At 39.1% G+C, this 22,957-nt stretch overlaps 2 protein-coding genes across 6 annotated transcripts; one reads left to right on the forward strand and one right to left on the reverse strand.

Moving 5' to 3' along the window:
- The first annotated feature begins 655 nt into the window (after window positions 1–655).
- LOC145428584 (uncharacterized) lies at window positions 656–13,792 on the forward strand. Of its 5 annotated transcripts, XR_013908878.1 has the most exons (11): window positions 656–915; window positions 2,671–2,845; window positions 2,989–3,051; window positions 4,250–4,347; window positions 6,976–7,222; window positions 7,316–7,468; window positions 8,142–8,399; window positions 8,495–8,665; window positions 8,812–8,944; window positions 12,800–13,231; window positions 13,318–13,792. XR_013908878.1 is itself a non-coding variant. In XM_080300968.1 (10 exons), the coding sequence occupies exons 2-10, from the start codon at window positions 2,701–2,703 to the stop codon at window positions 9,197–9,199; spliced, it is 1,443 nt and encodes a 480-aa protein (XP_080157094.1). In that variant the 5' UTR covers window positions 657–915; window positions 2,671–2,700; the 3' UTR covers window positions 9,200–9,459. The 5 variants fall into 5 exon arrangements, 4 of the variants coding, with proteins under 4 accessions (XP_080157094.1, XP_080157095.1, XP_080157097.1 ...); XM_080300968.1 differs by lacking the exons at window positions 12,800–13,231; window positions 13,318–13,792 and adding an exon at window positions 8,998–9,459 and having other exon boundaries at window positions 657–915; window positions 8,812–8,917; XM_080300971.1 differs by lacking the exons at window positions 656–915; window positions 12,800–13,231; window positions 13,318–13,792 and adding exons at window positions 3,587–3,720; window positions 8,998–9,459 and having other exon boundaries at window positions 2,778–2,845; window positions 3,796–4,347; window positions 8,812–8,917.
- On the reverse strand, window positions 9,717–15,398 carry ccdc97 (coiled-coil domain containing 97). Its single transcript, XM_026165575.2, has 7 exons — window positions 14,865–15,398; window positions 14,575–14,751; window positions 13,484–13,643; window positions 13,303–13,391; window positions 13,022–13,214; window positions 12,768–12,891; window positions 9,717–9,971 (listed from the first exon to the last, which is right to left on the reverse strand). The coding sequence occupies exons 1-7, from the start codon at window positions 15,012–15,014 to the stop codon at window positions 9,848–9,850; spliced, it is 1,017 nt and encodes a 338-aa protein (XP_026021360.2). The 5' UTR covers window positions 15,015–15,398; the 3' UTR covers window positions 9,717–9,847.
- Window positions 15,399–22,957: the final 7,559 nt, after the last annotated feature.

The raw sequence follows: 22,957 nt of genomic DNA on the forward strand, positions 1-22,957 counted from the left end.
CATACTCCTTTAATGTGGATGTATCTTGTTACATGGATATGGAGAGAAATATGCATAAACTACTGTGTAGTAAGCTGTATTAAGATCCAGCGTAAAACTGGGACATCACGACATCGCATCCTTGCTTTTTCTATTTGTATTTCTCTTGACATCACCGACTTTTTGTTTTGTTTTTCTTAAATAAATTGGAAGTTTTTTTTTTCTAAATAGCTCTTGACCACTTTACTAGAAAATGTAGATTTACCAATTAGAGAATTGTCAATTCCATATTACCTGGTTTATATTTATATTAAAAAAATATACAATGATTGTCCAAGACAAGCATATGTTTACTCCAGAAGTTGATCCAAAGTGATGTACAGCCATTGTGTTCCCCATATGCGGCTGAGCACTGACTGACTTTTCCCAGCAGAAGATCCTCCAGCATGTAGCATCAGATTATTTAAACCATATATTAACCTTTATGGGCTACTGTGTACTGCCTCTAATTGGTAAATCACATTTTCTGCTATATTTAGAAAAAGCGACCACTTTATTTGAATAAATTTATAGATAAAATGCAGGTATACCGAGGAAAGTCAGATGTCCCAGTTTAACACTGGGACATGAACGCATCTTAAGTTTGCGGATATCTGTGAAGCGGGCAGTGTGAAATGCGTCTCAAAATTATACACATTTGTAAATCATATCGTACGTGCACTTGCAACCGTTTCGAGGTTTCTCTCCATATATAAATAGCGACTGTAAATGTCAGTCTAAATCGTCTTACCTGTAAAACCTGCCGTCATTGCCGGAAGTCAGTGTTTGGGCACACACTTTAATAACTGGGGGGTGGGGTTTTTTTTCAGTGTAACTGAAAAGTAAAGTTTTACTTTCCTGTGTGGGACATCGTTTGCTGTCTAGTCGGCAACAGAGGTAAGTCCCTATTCTGGAGTTTCACATCTCTTTTTTTAAAACAAGTGGGTTTTTTATACATGGATAATGTGATTGTTAGCACTGATGTGCAGATGTGCTTTCTATTTGCTCTCCTGTGGTTGCTGATGTGTTTGCTGATAGACCTCATAGAATTTGTTCGGTCTACACACACATTCACATACCGCTGTGTGTGTGTGTGTGTGTGTGTGTGTGTGTGTGTGTGTGTGTGTGTGTGTGTGTGTGTGTGTCTATAGATAGATAGATATGTATGTATGCCACTGTGAAGCAGTCACTAAGAAGTCACTTTTTCTCGCCTTGGCCACACGGAGTCGCACGGAGTGGAGTCGCCGAGGTTCATAAAAGTGGCCAAATTTTGCTTATCAGTAATAGAGTAAGCATCCTCTGGTATTAACATCTTGATAAAACTGTTGACGTGGGTTTCTATGTCATGAGCAGCTCCTGTAGGAATAATGAGTAGGTGGACCAGAACTTTTGTCCCTATAGTGTATTTCACTTTTTACTTTTATTGTATTTACATTAAAGTAGATGTAAAGTGTTTAGTGTGTTGACAGCAGTTCGTGTCAGGTCTTCAGATTTAAATTTGCAAGAGAAAAACAAGAGGTGTGCTTTGACTTTGAAGCATAGCGAGTAATATATCAATCATGTCTGTGACAGATGGATATAACTGTTCTAAAGAAGTTAGACAAAACAAAAACAACATTTTCATACAAATTTGTCCAGCCATATTGACAAAATGTGAAATAAATAAAAGAGAGTTACAGTGTTGTGCAAAAGTCTTGAGCCAGGACACGTCATGCGGAGATATGTCAAGTTTTCAGCTAATAGCTCTTTGGACATCAGTTGGTTTACAATAAAAAAAGAAAATTCCTGTCAAACTGTGTTATCTGTGGCATTTTTCAGAGATTCCACTAAAGAAATTGGAAGAAATCGTATGTTTTTGTGACAGGCTGCTAGTAACAAAGTACCTAAAGATACAATTTAATACTGGTTCCTTGCTAAGTTATTTGTTATATATACAGTGTTATTTAGACAACACTGTATATATAAGTCCCTCGAGTTAGGTGTGTTTTTAATGCTTGAATGATTCATAGGTCAGTGTTAAGGGGCCTAACAATCTAAAAGAAACATCCCTCTGAAATATTCAGGCACAAGGACGGCACTGAAAACAACTGAGAAAGCAGCTAATCCAAGCTGATGTGTTCTTTAAGTTAATTCGCAATTATATTGCACTAAGGAATTCAAATATAGTCCGATATGTTAAAAAGTAATGGAAGATTACATTTTAATACATATATAAAATTTACAAAATATTTTAAAAAGTCAATGGTGTTGTGCATCTTTTTGAAAAACAGAAGACATATCTATCTGTCATCTATCTGATTAATTGACTGATTTGAAAGTTACAATGAGTTTTGTCAAATGAAGTCTAAACTGAAATAAAACAAGACATGAAAACTATGTCGTCAGACCACAATGACAAATCCTCAAAATGTTAATACTGAGAACTGTTTTCAGGACCAAACCATTAGTATCGGTATGAGCTGAACTCGAGATCTGTGCGGTGGTCAGCAAACATTTTTCGTCTCTCGCACAACAAAAGACGAACAAAGAATTCAACATTGAGTTGTGCTATTTCTTTTTATGATCATGTCACTCGGGTAAGGGCTCACACATGTTGTTTCGGGTGGGAAGACCTTTTGACACAAATCAATGATTACCCTGAAATCTGTTTAGGAAGACTATATTTTCAGTTTTGAAAAATAAATGGAGAGGAAAAGATTTGTGGAAGAGGAAGACCAAGAAGACTGTAGATTAAGGAAAAGATGGAAGGCTGAATATGATGAACCTTCTGATGATGAAGACAAGAAGGAGGAGGAGGATCATAAAACCTGGAAGACAGAAGGAAAACGTAAGTCCTTAGTCACCCAGCACTGAAGATCTTTTTAGATTTTTGAATATGTTTCTCTAATTTTATGGCATGAAAATACATTCATATTATTTTATTATAGGGAAATTATTATTATTGTTGTTGTTGTTGTTGTTGTAATTTAGAGTTTTTGCCTGTAATCTGTGGAACCACAGAGGGCATCCTTGATTGTGAGAAGCTGGAACAAAGTAAGCAAATACAATCATCTGAGAAGCATAAGCACATTTCATGGAAACCATTAAACAAGAAAACACTTTATACTCTTTGAAACTGTGCCCACAAATAAAAATCATGTATATAAAAAATGGAACTTGACTTCAATGATCTGTAGTCATCAGTTTCTCTCCAGCTGAATGAATGCATGATAGATTATGCATTGGTGATGCTGAATTGCCTTCCCCCCATCTCATGAAAGCTGGGAAACATTATTGCTCTCCATCAATCATCTGCGAAAAGTAAATACAAACCTACATTAAAAAAGAAAAATCTCTAAACCTTGGATTGGATTGCAGATCAGGTGTGAGTGTTTTGAACATCTTTAAGAATTAAGAAAAAAATAAAGAGAAAGCATTTTCCTTTTGTGGTTCAAATATACAATTTTAAACAATGTGCACTGTTTTAAAGAGGATCAAATGTTAACTTGTCAAAAGTTAGCTTTATTTTTTTAAGTGTTCTTTTCTACTGTCATTTCAATTTTCCTGTGTGTTTGGATGATCAATTTAGGTAAGGCGTGTATTAAGTATGAAGGCAAATGGTATAAGCCCCCTAGATTTGAGATACTTGCAGAGAAAGGATTGTGTAAAAAATGGAAAGCAACTATTTTCTATGATGATCAACCTCTGGAGTATTGGATTAAGGTACTTTTTTCCCATTTCTATTAATCAAAGAAAATCAGATTTCACTAAATAAACTGTCAAACTAACTTTTCACAGAAAGGTTACCTAAAAACCGAGGGATACAGAAAAGGAAGATCCAAGACTAGAAATTTATCTGAGCATGAGAGCACTGTAATTCTGATTTTCAAAAATGAATTAAAACAACACTGAGAATGATAATTAAAGGTCATTTTTCCTGAACCTTGAATCAAAAGGAAATACAATCATCCGGCTCTGAAGAAACTGAAGATGATAATGCTGAAGGTAAAGATCAGCTTTCAAACAGTGAGGAAATGCTCGTGGAAACAGAGCAGAGAGAGTAGAAGCTGAAAATGCTGGGAGTGAAGAAGATGAAGAGAAACAGGCAGAGGGAGAAATAGAAGATGAGACTGTGTCTGCTGTTACCCCATACTGACAAAAGTGTTATTAATTAAATGATGTTATTTCCTATTGGCATGTAACTATCCTAACAAAAAGTGTCTGTGTATGAAAATCACTCTTCTCTTTTCAGAGAGGACAACAAAACATACAATTTCAACAGCAGCGAAACATCCATTCAGGGGGAAAGAACTAAGAATTATTCTCAAGAGATGTTTTGATGGAAGACAGGTAAATATATATATCTTTTTTTTTTAAATTTTAATACACTTTACTGTCTGGTATTTTTGGTCCTCGTGTGAATGTTAATGACATAAGATTACCCTTATTTTTTAATCAGGCCATATCATCAGGTCAGAATTTCAATGTAAAACGTAATACTACAAATCACTGGTTACTCTACTAGTAACTATTTTAATTCCATCAAAGTTTCATTTCCTTTTTGCCTATCATTTAAACTTGATATCACCAATACAACTATAAAAAAATAATGCATTAATTGCTGAAACTTGGAAATTTGATCTAAAATTATGGCTGTCAGTGTTAACATGGATCATCACGATTAACGTGACACCTATCTATCTATCTATCTATCTATCTATCTATCTATCTATCTATCTATCTATCTATCTATCTATCTATCTATCTATCTATCTATCTATCTATCTATCTATCTATCTATCTATCTATCTATCTATCTATCTATCTATCTATCTATCTATCTGGTTTAAGAGAAGCTCGAGAAATACCAAGGGCTCAGAGAAGAGCTCGAGAGGATGTGGAGGGGGGAAGGTAACGGTGGTCCCCGTGGTAATCGGAGCACTAGGTGCGGTGACTCCCAAGCTAGGCGAGTGGCTCCAGCAGATCCCGGGAAAAACATCGGAGATCTCTGTCCAGAAGAGCGCAGTCCTGGGAACAGCTAAGATACTGCGCAGGACCCTCAAGCTCCCAGGCCTCTGGTAGAGGACCCGAGCTTGAAGGATAAACCGTGTATATGTATATATATATATATATATAAATATGTAGGTACTTGGTGGTTGCAGCTTTTCTAGCGGCCTCTTCATGGTTCCCATTTGCCTGTGGGATCCCCAAGTACTTGTAACTGTCCTCTATGTCTGCAATGTTGCCTTCTGGTAGTTCAATCCCCCCTGTTCTGACTACCTTCCCTCTCTTTGTTACCATCCGACTACACTTCTCCAGTCCGAACGACATTCCAATGTCATTGCTGTATAGCCTGGTAGTGTGGATCAGTGAATCGATGTCTCGTTCACTCTTGGCATACAGCTTGATGTCATCCATGTACAGGAGGTGGCTGACAACTGCTCCGTTCCGTAGTCGGTATCCGTAGCCAGTCTTGTTAATGATCTCACTGAGGGGGTTCAGGCCTATGCAGAACAGCAGTGGGGACAGAGCATCTCCTTGGTAGATCCCGCACTTGATGGTGACTTGTGCTATGGGCTTGGAGTTGGCCTCTAGTGTTGTACGCCACATCCCCATTGAGTTCCTGATGAAGGCTCTTAGGGTCCCATTGATCTTGTACAATTCTAGGCATTCCAGTATCCAGCTGTGGGGCATTGAGTCATAGGCCTTCTTGTAATCAATCCAGGCAGTGCACAGGTTGGTCAGTCTGGTCTTGCAGTCTCGGCTGATTGTTCTGTCTACCAGTTCTCTCTCAAGATTCAATAATGTTGATGTCCGGGGTGTCTTGAGGCCAATCCATCCATTTCTATTCAGGCATTCTTTTACTGCCCTGGCAGTGTGTTTGGGATCATTGTCATGCTGGAAAATGACCCCTTTGCCAAACAGATCCTTTTCAAACTGTTTTGGATTTCTTTAAAACAGAAGAGTAATATATAACTTGGGACCAGTGCCACTCTATACCACTCAAAATTCTAGTTTTCAGTATTTCACAGTCTTTTACCATCATACAAGATCATACAGCAATTAAAAGAAACACTGGAAACAGCAAATGCGAGTTTTCCATTGTTTAATCTTAAACACTGGTGGGTTTTTTGGGGTGCTGAATCCAAAATGATCTCAATTTTCCTCCATCACATACAGTTTTTTTGCAAAACATAAAAAGTCTTTACCCAACAATTCAGCTCCATCTTTGGAAGGGCCTAAATCTCTGGCTAGATCAATAAGCTCGCTCTGAGAAAATGGCTGGGGTCCCTCATCAACAGAAAAATCTGAGGTAGTTTTGTCCTGGTGAGGTAATGTGTCTCCGTCCTCAGAATCACTCCTGATATCATCTAACTTGAAGGTGGGTGTAGAACTGGTATTTCTGAGGTATGAGGCACTGATAGCTGAACTAAAATTTGAGTAAGATATGTTCTTTTTATTTCTAGTATTAAAGCCTCTTAAATCTACCGAACAGAAATAGCAATCAGTAGTGTGGTTTTGCAGTTCACACCAAAAGGAAATGAGTTTTTCTTACTCTTAAACCACCAAAACATATCTTCCCTACATCTTCTACACACCTTGTGAGGAGCCCATGGTTTGTCTTGATTCCCAAGTTTCAACTTGAAGTAAGCAAAATAAACTTTCTTCACAAAATCACTTGTGTTCCTTTGTTAACAGTTTATTCACCACAAATAAAACAAAAGTTGTCTGGAGAAATTACACAACCTCTTGGAGCCATAATACAGAACTAAAACATGTGCATGGTCCAGATTGAATGCAGGATGTAAACTGAGTGTGGCTTATACAGCAGAGAAAATCCGGAACTTATTTAGCATGATGAAAAATGAACAAATCTGAAATCTTATGCAGTTTTTTGGTTGTAGACCTGTGTAATTTAAAAATGAATATCTGGTGTTGTAAATGTAAATCTAATTTAAATGTTTAATTTTGCCTCAGGGAACAGGTGCTTGTCACTCCAAGTGGATGACCCGTCCAGGAGAGTGCAGCAGCTCAGCAAAAGTTAACACACCCACTGCAGCAGCGACACTCATTGCTCCCTCACACATACATGACCTATCCATCAATGGAAGTGATGGGGAAGCCAGTGAAGACCAGTTACCACAAAGCAGTGAAAGAAAAGAACAGGAAGCTTCCACATCTTTGGAAATAGTGAATAAAACTGAATCCAGTGTCTTAAACTCTGGTATTAAAACAGTTTAACATCAAATAAATATTTAATAGCCACTGTGCATTTTTTTCATATATTTGATTAATTGACATGTTGACTTTTGCAAAGATGCAAGGATGGACGACAGAGAAGACGGCCATTTAGTGCACTGTGGGGATGACAAAGAACAAAATAGAGAAGATCCTCTTGATATGTCCAGGTCTGAAGTTAGTGGAAATACCAGAGATGTGGCAATACAAACTGTGCCAAAAGTGCTACTGAGTGAGTTCTTCAAAACCCAAAAACAGTTGCATGTGTTTTGGCTTTCTTATTTTGTCAGTGTTTTTCTAGAAGAGATTCCTACTATCTCTTCTGAGAAAAAAGTCAATTCTGAGAAAAAGTCAGAATTCTGACTTTTTCTCAGAATTCTGGAAAGGAAGACGTGCCCGCTTTTTTTCCCCTCCGGTGGTCCTAATCCTCTTCCGTACATTCATGGCCATAATCAATGCATGACCACAACTGGAAGTGACTTTGAACATGGCATGGCTGTGGGTGTCAGTTACACCGGTCTGAATATTTCAGAATCTGCTACTCGGGTTTTCCCAACAATCATCTGTAGAGTTTACAGGGAATGGTCCTAAAAAGAGAAAATATCAAGTGAGCAGCAGTTCTCTGGTGTAAAATGAGGTCAAAGAAAAATGACCAGATTGCTTTGTGCTGATAGAAAGACAGTAACAGTAACTCAAATAATGACTAATTGCAATCAGGGTATGCACAAGAGCATCTCTGAACACCAAACAGTGAAACAGATGAACTGCAACAGCAGAAGACCACACAGTTTGAGTGCTGCTAACTTGAAAACTATTTTGAGAAATTATTTGATTCTACTAATAGTAATTACAAATAATTATAAAGTGTACATGCATAAATCTAATGCATTGTTATCCCTATCAAGAAGCAAAAATACAGCCTGCAGAAGAAGCTGGGGGAGATATTGTTGAAGATAAGGACCAGTTTCTAAGCAGTGGGCAGCTGGCAGTGAAAACAGAGCAGAGAGCTGAAGAGAAGGTCGGGTCTGGACATGAAAACGAGGTTGTAAACTCAGAAGATGCTGGGAATGAAGAAGAGGAAGATGAAATGGAAACGGGAGGAATGGAATCTGAAGCTGTACCTGCTGTTGCCTCTAACCACACTGACAAGTGTGTTATTAAAGGTGATATTTCCCACAATTCTCCTAATGGAAAATAGTAAATACTTTCTATGTGTGTATTAATTTCACTTTTTGGTAACATTTTGTCTTTTGTACAGAAAGCTCAGCAGAGAGAGGAGATGCACAGTCAGCAAACTGTGGGAATGAGAAAGAAGGAGACGATCCTCCTAACATGCCAAAATCTGAAGTCACTGTAAAAACCAGAGACGTGGAAAGAAACACACCAATCAAACAGCAGAATGTGGAGGAAAAAACAGAAGAGGAAATGAGTGAGTCGTTCAAAAACGGAAATCACTAGCAGGATTTCTTTCAGCTTTTTTTAAGAGAAAAAAATTCATGTATTTATTTTATTTTTTATTATTATTTTTAATCTTTTCTGGTCTTTTTTTCCCCAATATGTTTTCTAAATGTACAGGTCTTTCTTGTGAACCTCGGGCTGCGTCAGATGAGTGTGAACATAAAGATGTCCACTGCTCTGGCCACAATGTAGCTGCATTACAATCCACGAGGCCAGAAAGGAAGTAAGATGTAGCTGTCCTATCATTTAGGTAAAGATTTTTAATTTAGTCAAACAATCTTAAAAGTTAACTTTTTTCCACAGCTCATCTCCAGCAAGTCAAACCTCTGTCGGCATTAATTTCTCTCACATGTCAGAGACTCTGTCGCCTGGGCCCTCAGTCAGCTCTGGTTTGAATACAACGGATCTTGATCAACTGAAGAGGGAGAAACTAAAAATGCAACTGAAGGTCTTAAAATTACAAGAAGAGTGTTACACTTTGATAATAAAAGAACTTAAAAAATGAAGATTAATGCTTCTGTAAAGCTAAATTTGAAAAATGGCTGCAGTATGTCCACAAATGACATGCGTTATTTGGAGGTTTCTTTGGTTAATTGTTACTTTTGAGAAAAGCAACAAAATCATAAAACTGTACTTTGTCTCAGTTTTCCTTTCACACTGCTGATCACCGTGTTTTACTTTGTTTTAATAATTCCACATACAGCTGATATTTTCTTCTTGAAATTCTGAATAAACAACATTGATGCTTTTTATCGGTAAATTGTGCAGATGTTGTCAAACTGTTTTCTTTGGACTTTGCCCAACCTGTAATAATCATTGTAAGGAACAGCATTGTAATTAGAAGAATACATTCCTTGAATTTTTTGAAGTGGCCTTGAGCAAAAGTTCTCCAGCCATCATTGGCTGCTTTGTCACTCATTTTCAGTCCACACAATACAAAGCAATCTGACACGCGTACATCTAAACCTAAATAAATACATGTTTCTGTTGAGTTTTGAACAAGAAAATCATATTTATACAAATTTTCAAAAGACCCCAAAAACATGTTTATTACATCTTTTGTTTGTGTTCAGATGTCAAACTAAAAAATAGAATGGAAACTCTTTTTGTACATTTATATTTACAGTTCATTCATTTATTAATAACACGGGTACTATTCTGTCATATTTTCTTCCTCCTCTTCCTCTTCTTCGTCATCATCGTCATCAAAATATTTATCCTCTGCATCTCTGTTGACAATGTCCAAGTTGTCATAGTCTGGATTCTCATCCACCTCCCTGTAACACAAACACATAAACACCTTAAGTCACTTTCAAAGCCCACAGTGTGGGATTTTTGTCATTTTCCACTGAATTTCAGTTTGTAACTTTTCCCCTCCTCTGGAGTCTCTTTACTAACTTGTATTAACATGTGTGATTTCACAACAGCTTGTGCAGCACAGCGTCAATATGAAACAAAACAGTTGTGAAAAAGTTCAGTTGTTAGTAATGTATTTTCAGTATGGAGCATACTTTGAGCATGTGTCACGCAACATGCCCAGACAAGTGGCAAACATGTCACTATGGTAACCATAAAGCTACAGGTCAAAGGAGCTTGCAAAGAAAAGCGTCTGGACTTCTTTAAGTTACTTGAAGACGTTTCACCTCTCATCCGAGAAGCTTCTTCAGTTCTAAGGTCAAATGGTGGAGAGTCCCAGATATAAACCTAGTGGGAGTTTCCCCCCACAGAGGGACAAAAGGACCCCCTGATGATCCTCTAATCGCCTGAGCCAAGGTGTGAAACTGGGTGTGGGACCCAATCAGCCAGAGTTTCGGGTGTGTTCATTGTGAAACCTGGCCCCACCTTATCATGCGAATTCCTGAGATCAGATGGCCCAGGATGTGAGTGGGCGTTAAGGCGTCTGGGAAGGGATCTCAAAACTGGATTATAGATGGCAGAGAGTTGGTGTCGTAAACCCCCGGCTCTGTTCAAAGATGGTCGCTCACAGTGGACATAGATGGCTTCTTTCACTCCTCTTTCAAACCATCTGTCCTCTCTGTCCAAAATGTGAACATTAGCATCCTCGAAAGAGTGTCCTTTATCCTTAAGATGCAGATGGACTGCTGAGTCTTGTCCTGTGGAGCTGGCTCTTCTATGTTGTGCCATGCGCTTGTGAAGTGGCTGTTTGGTCTCTCCAATGTAGAGGTCTGGGCATTCCTCGCTGCACTGTACAGCATACACCACATTGTTAAGTTTGTGTTTAGGAGTTTTGTCTTTCGGGTGAACCAGTTTCTGTCTGAGCGTGTTTCTGAGTCTGAAATACACCGGGATGTCATGCTTGGAGAAAACTCTCCTGAGTTTTTCTGATACACCGGCTACATAGGGGATGACAATGTTGTTGCGTCTGTCCTTCTTATCCTCCCTCGCTGGTGTCTGGTCTTCTTTTCTGTGCCTCTTTGCTGACTTTAAGAACGCAAAGAGGCGTTCTTAATAAGGTGGGGCCAGGTTTCACAATGAACACACCCGAAACTCTGGCTGATTGGGACCCACACCCAGTTTTACACCTTGGCTCAGGCGATTAGAGGATCATCAGGGGGTCCTTTTGTCCCTCTGTGGGGGGAAACTCCCACTAGGTTTATATCTGGGACTCTCCACCATTTGACCTTAGAACTGAAGAAGCTTCTCGGATGAGAGGTGAAACGTCTTCAAGCAACTTAAAGAAGTCCAGACGCTTTTCTTTGCAAGCTCCTTTGACTACAATGACCTGGATGACTGAGAACCTTCACAGACATAAAGCTACAGATTCAAAAGAATTAGTAAGCGTTGAATTTTAGGCCAAACTGTGATCGTTTTCTAAACTTAAACCTGCAGCTTTTAATTCTTAACACCAACCAAGTTGTTTTTAGTGCCTGCACATAACCATGTAATGCATTTGGTATTGATAAAATGATTTTACACGTGGAAAGTACTGTGGAAAGAAAAATCTGTGTATATGTGTCCGGACAGATGAAAAATCGTGATCCAGGACACAAATGAATAAAATACAGGTCGTCTGTACCTCATGAACTGCCTTTAAACTGCGCTGAGCTTTAACAAAAATAACTTTGGCAGATTACGGAGTTCTGTTATTCTGTGAACTGATTAATCTATGAGGAATGATCATCTCAAAGCTTTAATAACAAAACTAGTTATTTTTTCAGCAACATTCTCAAAAAGCCTGCTTACTAATTTGAAAATCTTACATTACAAACACCTACAAACATACACTTAGGCTACGCTCACACTGCAGGCGAAAGCGCATCAAATCCGATTTTTTTTGACCCTATGCGACCCATATCCGATCATGGTATGACAGTGTGAACGGCACAAATCCGATATTTTCAAATCCGATCTGGGTCACTTTCATATGTGGTCCTGAATCCGATACATATCCGATGTTTTAGAAAGCGACTGCTGTTTGAACGGTCAGGTCGAATTAAATCCGTCTTTTACGTCACTGACACAAGACAGACGCCAATTATCAGCTCCGGAGTAGCGCCCGAGAACACATTGTGAACGCTTCCTGGCCATCCAGTGTAGATGTCAGTGAAACTGTTGGGAAGACAACGTGAACATTTTATTTGTACTGTATAATCTGCAGATTCTGACAGAAATCTGCAACTATCCTTTGAAGCACCGCTCCTCTAAAACAGCAATAAGGATCATTATTAGGTTATTTACATTATTATGTAAATAACAAAATAACTTAAAGCAAAAATTGGGAAACGTGAAGCCCGAAGTCTTTATATTAAGGGCCAAACAATACTGTTTGCTCTGAGTCTAAACAGAGCGTGTTGTGTGTGACGTCCTCTTTTGCGCATGTGGGCCGCTTTGAGGGTTTTCACTAGAGCGCGTTTGCTGTCGCATTTTATTTGTAGTGTGAACAAGCAGACAAAAAAATTGGCTTTGATCAAAAAATTGGAATTGAGCATTAAGACCTGCAGTGTGAACGTAGCCTAATAGTCTGAGGAACTCGAGCTGTCAAAGGCAGCTTTAGGTTGGCTACAACGCGATGAAGAAGTCTTTGAACTGCTCCTGTGTGCTGTGTGACTGACCTATAGTTGAAATCCTTGTCTTTGCCATCCAGAAAACGCTGGTGCATCTGACTGATGAACTCCTCTCTGAGAAGAGCCTTCTCCTCTGGTGTCGGCTCCCATTCCTTCTGCTGGTCTCTGTCATCTACAGCATGAAACACAGAGCAGAATAAGAAAAGATGGAGGGAAAAGAAGAAGAAAAGAAAAAAGCCTAAATTTTCTTCTTTGCTTAACTTCAGTGTGAAGTTTTTTCTTCAACCCGAACTCTGACTGACCGTAGTCGTCGTCCTCCTCTTCTTCCTCCAGTGCGCCGTCTTCCTTCTCCTGCTCCTCCTGCAGACGATTTTGGATGAGTCGTTCCTGGTAGGAGTTGAGGAGCAGATTGGCGAGTCCTCCTGTACCTTGCCCCGGCTCCCCGGGTCCTCCCTGTGCACCATCTAGCATGGCCTCCTGGGAGCGCTGTAGCACCTGAAGCATTCATGAAGGTAATTAGAAAAATACTCTGAAATATACAAAAACATAATCACATATAAAACGCAAGATAAACAGAACTCACCTCTTCATCTGTCAGGTACTGGCCGATATACTGTTCGTACAGCAGCGGCTCCCTCATTCGCATCTGTTCTTCACTGAAGTACTGGCCGTCTAGAAGAGGAGGAATGGCACTATCAAAGACTAAAGCTATCTGCACAAATGCTGCATGGGTCCACTGTATCATTAACTGCTGCTGCCCCTACCCTTCTGCAGAGCCCTGAGGGCAGCATAGCGCTGATTCCTGACTCTGGTCCTGTCGGTGCGTCCTGCAGCCCGTCTCTGTATCACCTTGCTGTAGTGCTGTGCTCGTGGGTCTGAGCTGACATGTGCAAATGCTGAGAGATGCTGAGGCTTCAGGCAAGCCTGGAAATTGTAAGATGAAAAACAAAATATAATAATGGAATTCTTCACTTCTTTACCAACACCACAATATTTAGTTAATGTATTTTGAAACTGGATTTTTTGCAGACCTGTAATGTAAATGTTCCTGTCTGTAAAGAACTTTTGGGTCAGCTTCTGTTATTTAATGTGCTATAGGTAGACGTAACAGTCAACACACAGTCTCAGTGCATGTTTGAAGTACATCTTTTCTTTCTAAACAATAATAACAGTTTATTCAACACAATTCAGTGCTCTGCAAACTAAACTCAGAGGACAGAAGTATCAGTTGTATCGGACTAGTACAAACCCAATACCAATGCCAGCACTGGTATCAAAATGATATTTAGATCGATAGGCCCACCTCTACAGAGGATGATTTAGTACTTAAAAAAATATATATAGCTCAACAACCATCAGCCAATGCTGTACTCTGCAAAATATACAAGGAATTTGTTCCCACTGAAAGTGAAAACAAGACACACTTCTTTCACTCCTTAAGGCAAAAACAAAGCTAAGTACAGCCAGGCTAAGGAGGAGGAGATGCTAACAGCTGATGATGTGTGACCCAAATGTCAACAAACGACTCCACTGTGTCATTTGAGCACTCGCTGGTTGCACTCCATATGACAGGAACACTAAAAGGGATGTGGGAATTACTGACACTAGCACTAACTAGGCTACTTTTTTGCTTAAATTTGATTCATGCTCTGTCACTACTATTGAACTACAATGCTGGCACCTTGTTCCAACAGAGTAACACATTAAGTGATAAAGAGTGCCATCAATGGCAGCACGTCACTGGGAAAGAAGTTTGCCTTGATTTACTTATGAATGTCATTGCCTCTAAGCATCTATATTGGGCGATGTTGCCCTTCACTAACACACACACACACGTTGAACTGTGGGCACATACATGGTACCTCTCCAGGAACACCAGCGGCCTGCTGCGGTACTGATGCAGCAGCTCCTCTCTGCGCTCCTGCACGGTCAGCTCAGCCTCTCCGATCTGCTGGCTCTTCACCAAGACGCCGCTCACAGCTATGGCCTCCATCATGGCATTCACACAGCTGGACTCGCTCAGGTTTATATTCTGTATGATGAGCAGAAAGAGTAAATCAGCGAGGCGTCATAATGGCAGACCGCACCTGACACTGTGGTTGAAAAGAAAAAACAAACAAACGCTGTTGTCGCTGATTGCTTCACCTGGATGTCCTGCACCACCCGCTGTGTGTCTTCAGAGCTGCTGGAGTCACATCTCCGTGGCAGTATTATCTCTTCTATTTTCCTCTCGTCTTCAGTCTCACACAAGCTTGGCTGTGTTTTAACAGGAGGGTCGATCTCTCCCCACATCATTAACCGCGGTGTCACTTAGCCACCGTCTTCCCAGGAGCTAACGATGGTTCACTAAGAAAAGCTCAGCCTACTGCCAACTTCCCCTGTTTGTTTCTTTTAAACGACCAATTAGTTTTTACAATTTAATGTAAAACCTCTTGGATGAGAAAATCTCTTTCATGGAAACCTCGCGTGTTATTTTACCTTTCACTTATTTTGTATAACGTTTCATCGCAATAACGGTCCGTCACTTTTGTGTGTCCCCTTTTCTCTGTGCAACCGAAAGAATTGTTCCTCCCCCACAGCCTTTTCTTTGATATGTATATGTCGCCACCTTGTGACAGACTTTAATACTTATAATTTTTTCCAAGATAGAGAAATATTTTAGAAATAAATATTAAACATAAATTGCACATGGGTCACCTCAGGTTTCTTTTTTATTATTTTATCAATTATTGCTTACATATCATACTGTGGTGTTTAATCACTGTATAGTCTATTATTTTAAATCTATGAAATCTATGATTTCAAATAATATGTTAGGTGATATGACCAGTATTTTTCCAAATATTATCAAGGTCAGGTTGAAATGTTTTCACCTTGAGGCTCTGTGCATGGCTTTGTCTTGGTTGAAGTGCTCTTCAGCAAGACAATGAACCCTAAACTGCTTCTGTGTGCAAGGACTGTTCAGCTTTAGAGAGATAAGTGATAGGTCACAGCTGTCCTCTGTCTGAGAGCCACTCTGGAGAGTAAGAGCCTCTTCTTACTCTCCAGACTTTCAGGTGTGACTGTGAAGCATGAAAATCAAAGAAGGGAGAAAAAGAAGAGGAGGTACAGCAGGATTTGGCATTCAAGGCCAGTCTTTGAAAACAAACAAACAAACAAAGCTGCTCTTGTAATGGAAATGATGCGTCTTGTGGTCAGGGTTGGAATTACTATGTTGTATTTTTGCAAAAGTGCATTTTACTATTAAGAGCTGTTGGATGGATTCGTGGTTTCACCTTTGCTGCAACTTCTGAGGGCTGGTAGATCTACATCTTGTTGTGGTAGAACTGAGGAACAAAATATGAATTTACTTTAACACTAAATGTGTATTATGCCATTTCTCCAACTAGTAATACTAAGTAAAATAAAATAAAATAAAATAAAGGTCGATTGCTGCTGCTATTTGGGTTAAGAGTGAACATTCTTTTTTTTTTTTTAAATTGGTGAATGCTATGAGATAATGCTTGCAGAGTTTTTCTCTGTGTTTGGCTAAAACTTCTTGTGGAATTCATTTAAAATAAACTGTTGTATGAAGTGCACCTCCAACTTTAACCCATTGGTGGTGCTGGAGTTTTTGAGCCATGGGCATAAAACTTAGTGGAAAGTATCAGAGGGTTATCATCAACCAGATTTCAAAATATTTTAGCATGCAGTTTTCAGATCAACCATATACTTCAATGGCAGGAGAACATGAGGGAGATGATTAAAGAAAAAGAATCAGCGTGGATAATGTTTAACCCATAGTATCATCTTCTTCTCTAGCCTTGTTTTGGTGTTTCAGAGGTGTTACAGTGAGCTCACAGTAATCTGACACAGCTGTTCAAATGACTGTACTATTTAGACAGGAGTATGCTGCGGGCCCCTTTTCAAAATGGCACGTCTCCACCCGCTGGACAGCAGAAGTACTACAACTCTCATTTCTGCAAGATAGAAACAAATACGAATCTATGGTGTCTGGTTAATGAACACACACTGTTCTCTCTAGACAAGTGTTACTCTCCATCAAGTCCCATTTTTAAAGCTCTACAGCACATGTATGTGTGTGTCTGTAATCCCAGCACCTGTGATAAAGAAGTCCTGCGTATATTGATGTGGCCAGCTGGTCCTGCTATTTAAACCCATGGCAGAGAGTAAGGGAGTTTAGAGGAAAGAGAGATGTAATATCAGAGGAGGCGTGGGGGAGATATGAGGGCTGAGTGTTGACAGAGGAAAAGGGTTAAACTTAGGGGCCAAGAAAAGAGCAAATCACTTTATGAGTATTTCATTATATCGATCTGTATTTACAGCACTATAGCTGCAGGCATTATACATTAGACTGGTATGTTAGAGAAAAGTGAAAGAAATGAGGTGAAATAGACCATCCACACAACCTTAAAAAACAAATCACAAAAAATTATGTGCTGACTAAAATATGGAAAGCAAACCGGTGAGCATAAAATGATCGGAACCCAAAGTGCAGTTTTCACTGTGACAGAACTTTGTGCATCTTTCTGAACTGTCAAAGCAAGGTCCCATTATTGTGAATAGTTTGCAAAAAAACCCTGAGCCTCTAATTCATTCTGTTTGCTTTCCATGTACACTTCAGGTTGACTGACACGTGAATCAATAGTTAATAACTGTATTTTGGTTTTGCAGTCAATTATTTCTCAGGGGAACCCAAAGGGAGAGAAAAAAAGATACTGATAAACATGCCAAAAATGGATACCACTGAGTCAACAGCTAATTAAAATTGTAATTGCTCAGTTACTTTCTTACAGGAGACAATGGAGTCTTTATTAGGAAAGCAGAAATAAATAGAAGGCAGAAGTGGTTATGGCACAGTCATAATAACATAACAGTACCACCAGGGGGAAGAGCAGCAGTCTGGATGATGAAAATATAGAAGAGGTTGATTTATGTGCGTAGTATAGTTTAGGTTTCAAAGATAAAATAGACTAGACCTGGTTTTATTTTTTAATCCATTTAAAGAGTTTGTGTGACATGATGATGAAATATTAGACTTGAAATAAATAAACAGCATCCATCGACTAGCTACCTGGATACATATTCTTTTGTGTACTGCAGCCTTTAATTTCCTGTATTCATTCGAGGTCTGTCAGTAGTATTGAGTCAGCTTCTAAATGAACGCACAAGATGACTCATTAGATTACTGCGACCGCTTCTAGGCAATGACTTTTGACACCTGGTCTTATAATTTCCTCTTTGTGACACAGCAGAGAATCATTTTAGATATTGATGAACACATTGTGTTTGACAGTGACGGAGAGCAGAGGGGAGAAGGTGGCCCAGTAATTACAACTGCGTTGGTTGTAAGCAACCTTTGGTTTATTTATCACTTGTTTGGACTGCCGCTTTGTTATTTTATGATCTTTACCTTATAACATAAAGCGCCTTGGGGCTGCAATACTGCTCAGCATGCGGAAACAGTCATCTGAGACTATGGTAAACATAACAGAGCACTGAGCAGCTGAAGGGTTGGGTGAAAAAACAGGCCAGAAAGAAAGGAAATATCACCAGGCGACCAAAAACGTATCTAAAATGAACTAACTTCTGACTATGTCACAATGTTAAATTATACCTTTGAACCATCTAATGAAAAAGGTTATCATAGTTTGCTTCCATGTGTGCAGGGCCCAATAACAAGTTATTGCAGATTTTAAAGGTCAGTGGAGTTGTGACTGTTTCCTCAACTTTTTGTTAAGAGAAATGTATTTTTCATTGTACGTGCCAGCTAAAATCCTTTTATGTACGCCTTTACATTTGCCTTTAGAGGTGATGCACACAGTACTGTGTGCCAGTTATGAGCTACCCTCATTTCTTTATATTTTGCTTCCAAGGAGCCAGACTTTCTCGTGCTTTTTCAAAGTGCTCTGTATAGTTCTCCGGGCTTTTTAAAGATCTTCTGTTGGCTGCTTTTTTCATCCATTTTTAGGCCAGCCTTGGTGCCTGACCATTTTCAAGGAAGCATAAAATAGGCCTCTAACTCAAGAGATGATCCACGGTTGTGTTTAAATGTAGCAAAGCGCCAGTTTCAAATTGTATCCTTAGGTACTTTGTATTTAGCTTCCTGTTGAACAAGAAGATCATTTGTTGCAGTTTCTTTAGTTTAATCTATAAAAAATGCAAAAGTTAAGACAGTTTGACAGGCAATTACCTTGTTGCTATTTTTCCACCAACAAGATAATTCCCAAAGTGCTATAAGCATAAGCATCTCAACACGATGTGCAGTTTGTCCTTAAAAAATTTGAGGAAACTGGACAAGTGGAGGGAAAAAGAAGGAGGAGCAGCCCTAAAAGAAAACTATCTGTAGCTGATGAACAACATCTGAAAGTCACGAAGAGGAAAAAATCTGACAAAGGACCTGACAGATGCATCTGAATGCTCTACTGATACACCTATTGTTCACTAAAGCCTCACCAGAAATGGTCTCAGTAGAAGGTTGGTTGTCAAGAAGCCATTATTATGGAAGGAAGCAGAGAGGAAAGGCTGAGGCATGCCACATTAGAGAAGAACTGGAAATCAGTGGCAACAGGTCAGATGGAGTGATGAATCAACATTTCTAATATTTGTTTCAAATATTTGTCAGTATCTACAACAGAGCTCAGCAGAGAGGTAAAACAATAAGCATCGAAAGCCATCTTTAAAAGGCAGCGGAGGCTTTGTCATGGTTTGGGGCTGCATTTCAACCAAAAGTACCATCTGATTTAGATTCACCGTGCAATACTATCTTCAAAGCATCTGATGGCAACACCGTCATTCATGACAATGATCCCAAACACCCTCGGAATGGATACCTGGATAGAAAAACACACAATGGAACACTATTGTCTGTTCCTCGACACAAAGTTTGACCACCCATGACAATAGTGAGGTCATCATCTGGCCTCCTAAGAGCCCGGACCTCAACATTTTTGAAGCAGTGTGGGATCATCTTCAAAGACAACAGAACAAAGGCAGCCAACATCTAAAGAAGAGCTTTGAATGTCCTTCACCAGGTCTGGAGAACTATTCCTGAACACTACTTTAAGAAATTATAAGAAAGCTGCCAAAGAGAGTTCAGGCAATGCTGAAGAATAAAGGTGGTCAAACCAATTGTTGAAGAGCTTATTAGAATTGTACAGCAATGTTTTTGCCTTGTGTACTGTATTTCCATATGTGTTTGCATAGTTTTCAATAATTCACCTTCACCTATTTCCCATTTTCCCAGCTAAATATAAAAAATCAGACATGACTCAAGAGTGATGCATAGAACTGTATTTCAGCATGGAGTTTCATTACTGTCCTTCACAGCAGTCCTTCAGACAGATATCTCCCATGTTATTATGCTGGCTGAGTTGGCACAAGGATGAAGGTAACAGCTCAAAGCTTTTTAGTTGAGTGAGCTAATGTTTTGTTCCTGTCAAATGCTGTAAAGCAGCACCGGAATGGAGACTTCCATAACAGTGCTTTGTTATACAGCACTTACCAAATATACTTTCAGATCCCCACAGCAATACATTTACGACATATTGAGAATCTTCGCCAGCACAATATATCAATGTCTGATCAATTTTGAGATTTGGGAGATTTCTGGCACAACTTCAACTACAAAGTTCTTGGAGTATCGACTAAAATCTAAAGAGGTGCAATCGCCAGTGGCAATTTTAACATGTATTTAATACATTTCAGCTTGTGGGTTTCATAAAGCTCATTATAAGCTATTACAGAAAAAAAATAGGTTAAATGTAGAGTAGAAAAAACTAAATGATTAATAATAGCTGTCTGACATACTGATCACAAATGAGACATTATTGGATAATATGTTCATGTGGTTTAAAGACAGTCATGCTTCCCTGGCAATAGATGAATGAACTGGAGAAGTGCGACCTTTATGACAACTCCAATGAGGCCACAAGCTGAGGTCAGTCAAACAATAAACTTGTTCTATATACTTTTATACTTTTGCTGAAGCTTTATTCTCTTTAATTTAGCCAATTGTTGATACTTTTCACCAAACCTTATTCTTCAAATCACCCAGGCACCCTCAAATACCACTCTTACCTCTATGAGGCCCAATGGTGATTTGAAAATCTGTCACTAAAACATTCACCCTGGTTGTTCCTTTGTTTGAATGGTCAAGAACTATGACTTCTTCAAGAACTACTCTGAGATCTGTTATGTTTATTTATGTTTTTTAATCCACAGATTATCATCTGCAATTATCTGGAACAACAAGAGATAGCCCTCTGTGTGGGAGATTCACAATTCTCTTTGCTGGCTTTCATCTCAGTGTTTACAACTGATATCAGGACACGCACTTTAAAAAGTTTGACTCAGATATAAAGCAATGTAAACATATTTAGTCTTAATAATAAGTCTTAATCTTGCACTTACATTGCTTATACAGATACATTAGTGTCGAGCATAGTTAAACTGTTTGTGCATGTAGATAGACTCTTTGTGACAGGAAACAATTGCACACACAAAACACACGAGCACATGCAGCAGAGCAGGATTAGCCCTGGCAGCATTTTGGTTGGAGCCTTATCTGAAGTAATGGTGGATGAGAGTCTTGATTCATTTTCCCCTCTCCTGTCACACTGAGGAGTTCTTTGCCTGGGGACAACACTTCTCGCATAATAACACCCTCAGTATCAAGAACACACTTGGGAGTCATCCTGCATGTTTAACACAAATATGCAGATTCTCACTATATGATCTTATCATTTACAAATCCACATGCTTTATCATGTGTTTTCATCTTCAGCTTGCTCTTTGTTTTTGAAGCACAGGCAATAATATATATAAATATATATATATATTTTTTTTTTTACATAATGCAAACATGACAAGTACCATCGGCTCCTTGTAATGCTAACTGACAGATGAGAATAGAGCGCTTAGTTTTTTTCACCTTGAAAGGGCTCTCTTTTAATGTCATGTCATATTAGTTGATGTCACCTGGGACAGGGCGTTAATAATGGAGATGAATGGAACTGTCAATGGAAGGGAACAGGTGTTTTATACTGACACGCAGGCACAGAGAGGAGAAGACAGTCGCGCTGAAGGAAAGTGATAAAGGCAACATGAACGGCTGCAGGCAAGTATACTGTATACACTTTAATTAGGCACTGGGAGAAAACAGATCATCTTGGGAAAGAGATACACAGCTACGTATTTTCCAAGAGGAGTGTACCACTACACTCTCCTGCTGAATGTCAAAACCACAACTGAAGACCCTTCAGTTCACTAGATGGAAATACAAAATTGGTTAAAAAATCCACTAGAAACTAACATTTTTTGGCATATTTTGGCAGCAATATTGGAAACAATTACAATGTACTTTAACCTACTTTGATGCTCCATATTTTCTTTTTGCGGCAGTGGTCCAACAGGGCAAGCAGTGCTTGTCCAGTGAAATCCAAACCAGAAATTTCAATAAGGAGAAATTCACTGGAAAACATTGACTAGATTTGTTTAAGTACAAAGCTTTTATCATATTATATTAATATAATTATATCCTATTTGGCAACTGGACTCTATGCTGAGGTAGCAGAGCGGAGCAGAGGAGGAAGCGGGAGAAGACCTGTGCAGTCTAGATGCTTGTGGTAGTAGAAATGGAACAAGTGGAAGATTGATCTCTGATTAACGCAGTGGAGATGGAGAAGAGCTGAAGAATAAGAATTGATTTTGACAGCATGGGAAAGAAGTGATTAAAATAATAGACTAAAACCCAAATAGCTTTGGATACAGGCAGGCAAGTGCATACAGATCTTTGTTGTTGAAAGTACGCACAAGTTTATCAATTTGAAAGTTCAAGCTTGTCGAGCTGAGAGGACAGCAGCTGTTTCTGGTTGTTGCACATGTGCATTGCAGATAAATCTCTCGTGTTTGACGGGAAATTTATAGAACACTAGTGAACTAGACAAGCTACTGTTTGCTTTGGTTTCAGTGCACTGAGATCAGTTGCTATTCTTTGCAATGTGTAGAAACAGAGCCAGTGTTTGCAAGTAAATGTGTTATCATCAAAGCCTGGATGATAGAGATGGGACATCAAATGCAAATCCACTCTTCTGCATAAGTCATCACATGCCATGGCTCTGGCTGTAGCTTGAGCAAAAGCCACATAAACAGCTTGTCCTCACTAGATTTTAAAGCAGTTTATAGATGAAAAGCTGCCCTTTTCCTTCTCCTTCTCCTCCTCCTTTTGTGATAGCTAT

The sequence above is a fragment of the Astatotilapia calliptera genome, chromosome 4 (genome assembly GCF_964374335.1).
Source record: "Astatotilapia calliptera chromosome 4, fAstCal68.1, whole genome shotgun sequence".
In the NCBI taxonomy this organism is placed as follows: Eukaryota; Metazoa; Chordata; class Actinopteri; order Cichliformes; family Cichlidae; genus Astatotilapia; species Astatotilapia calliptera.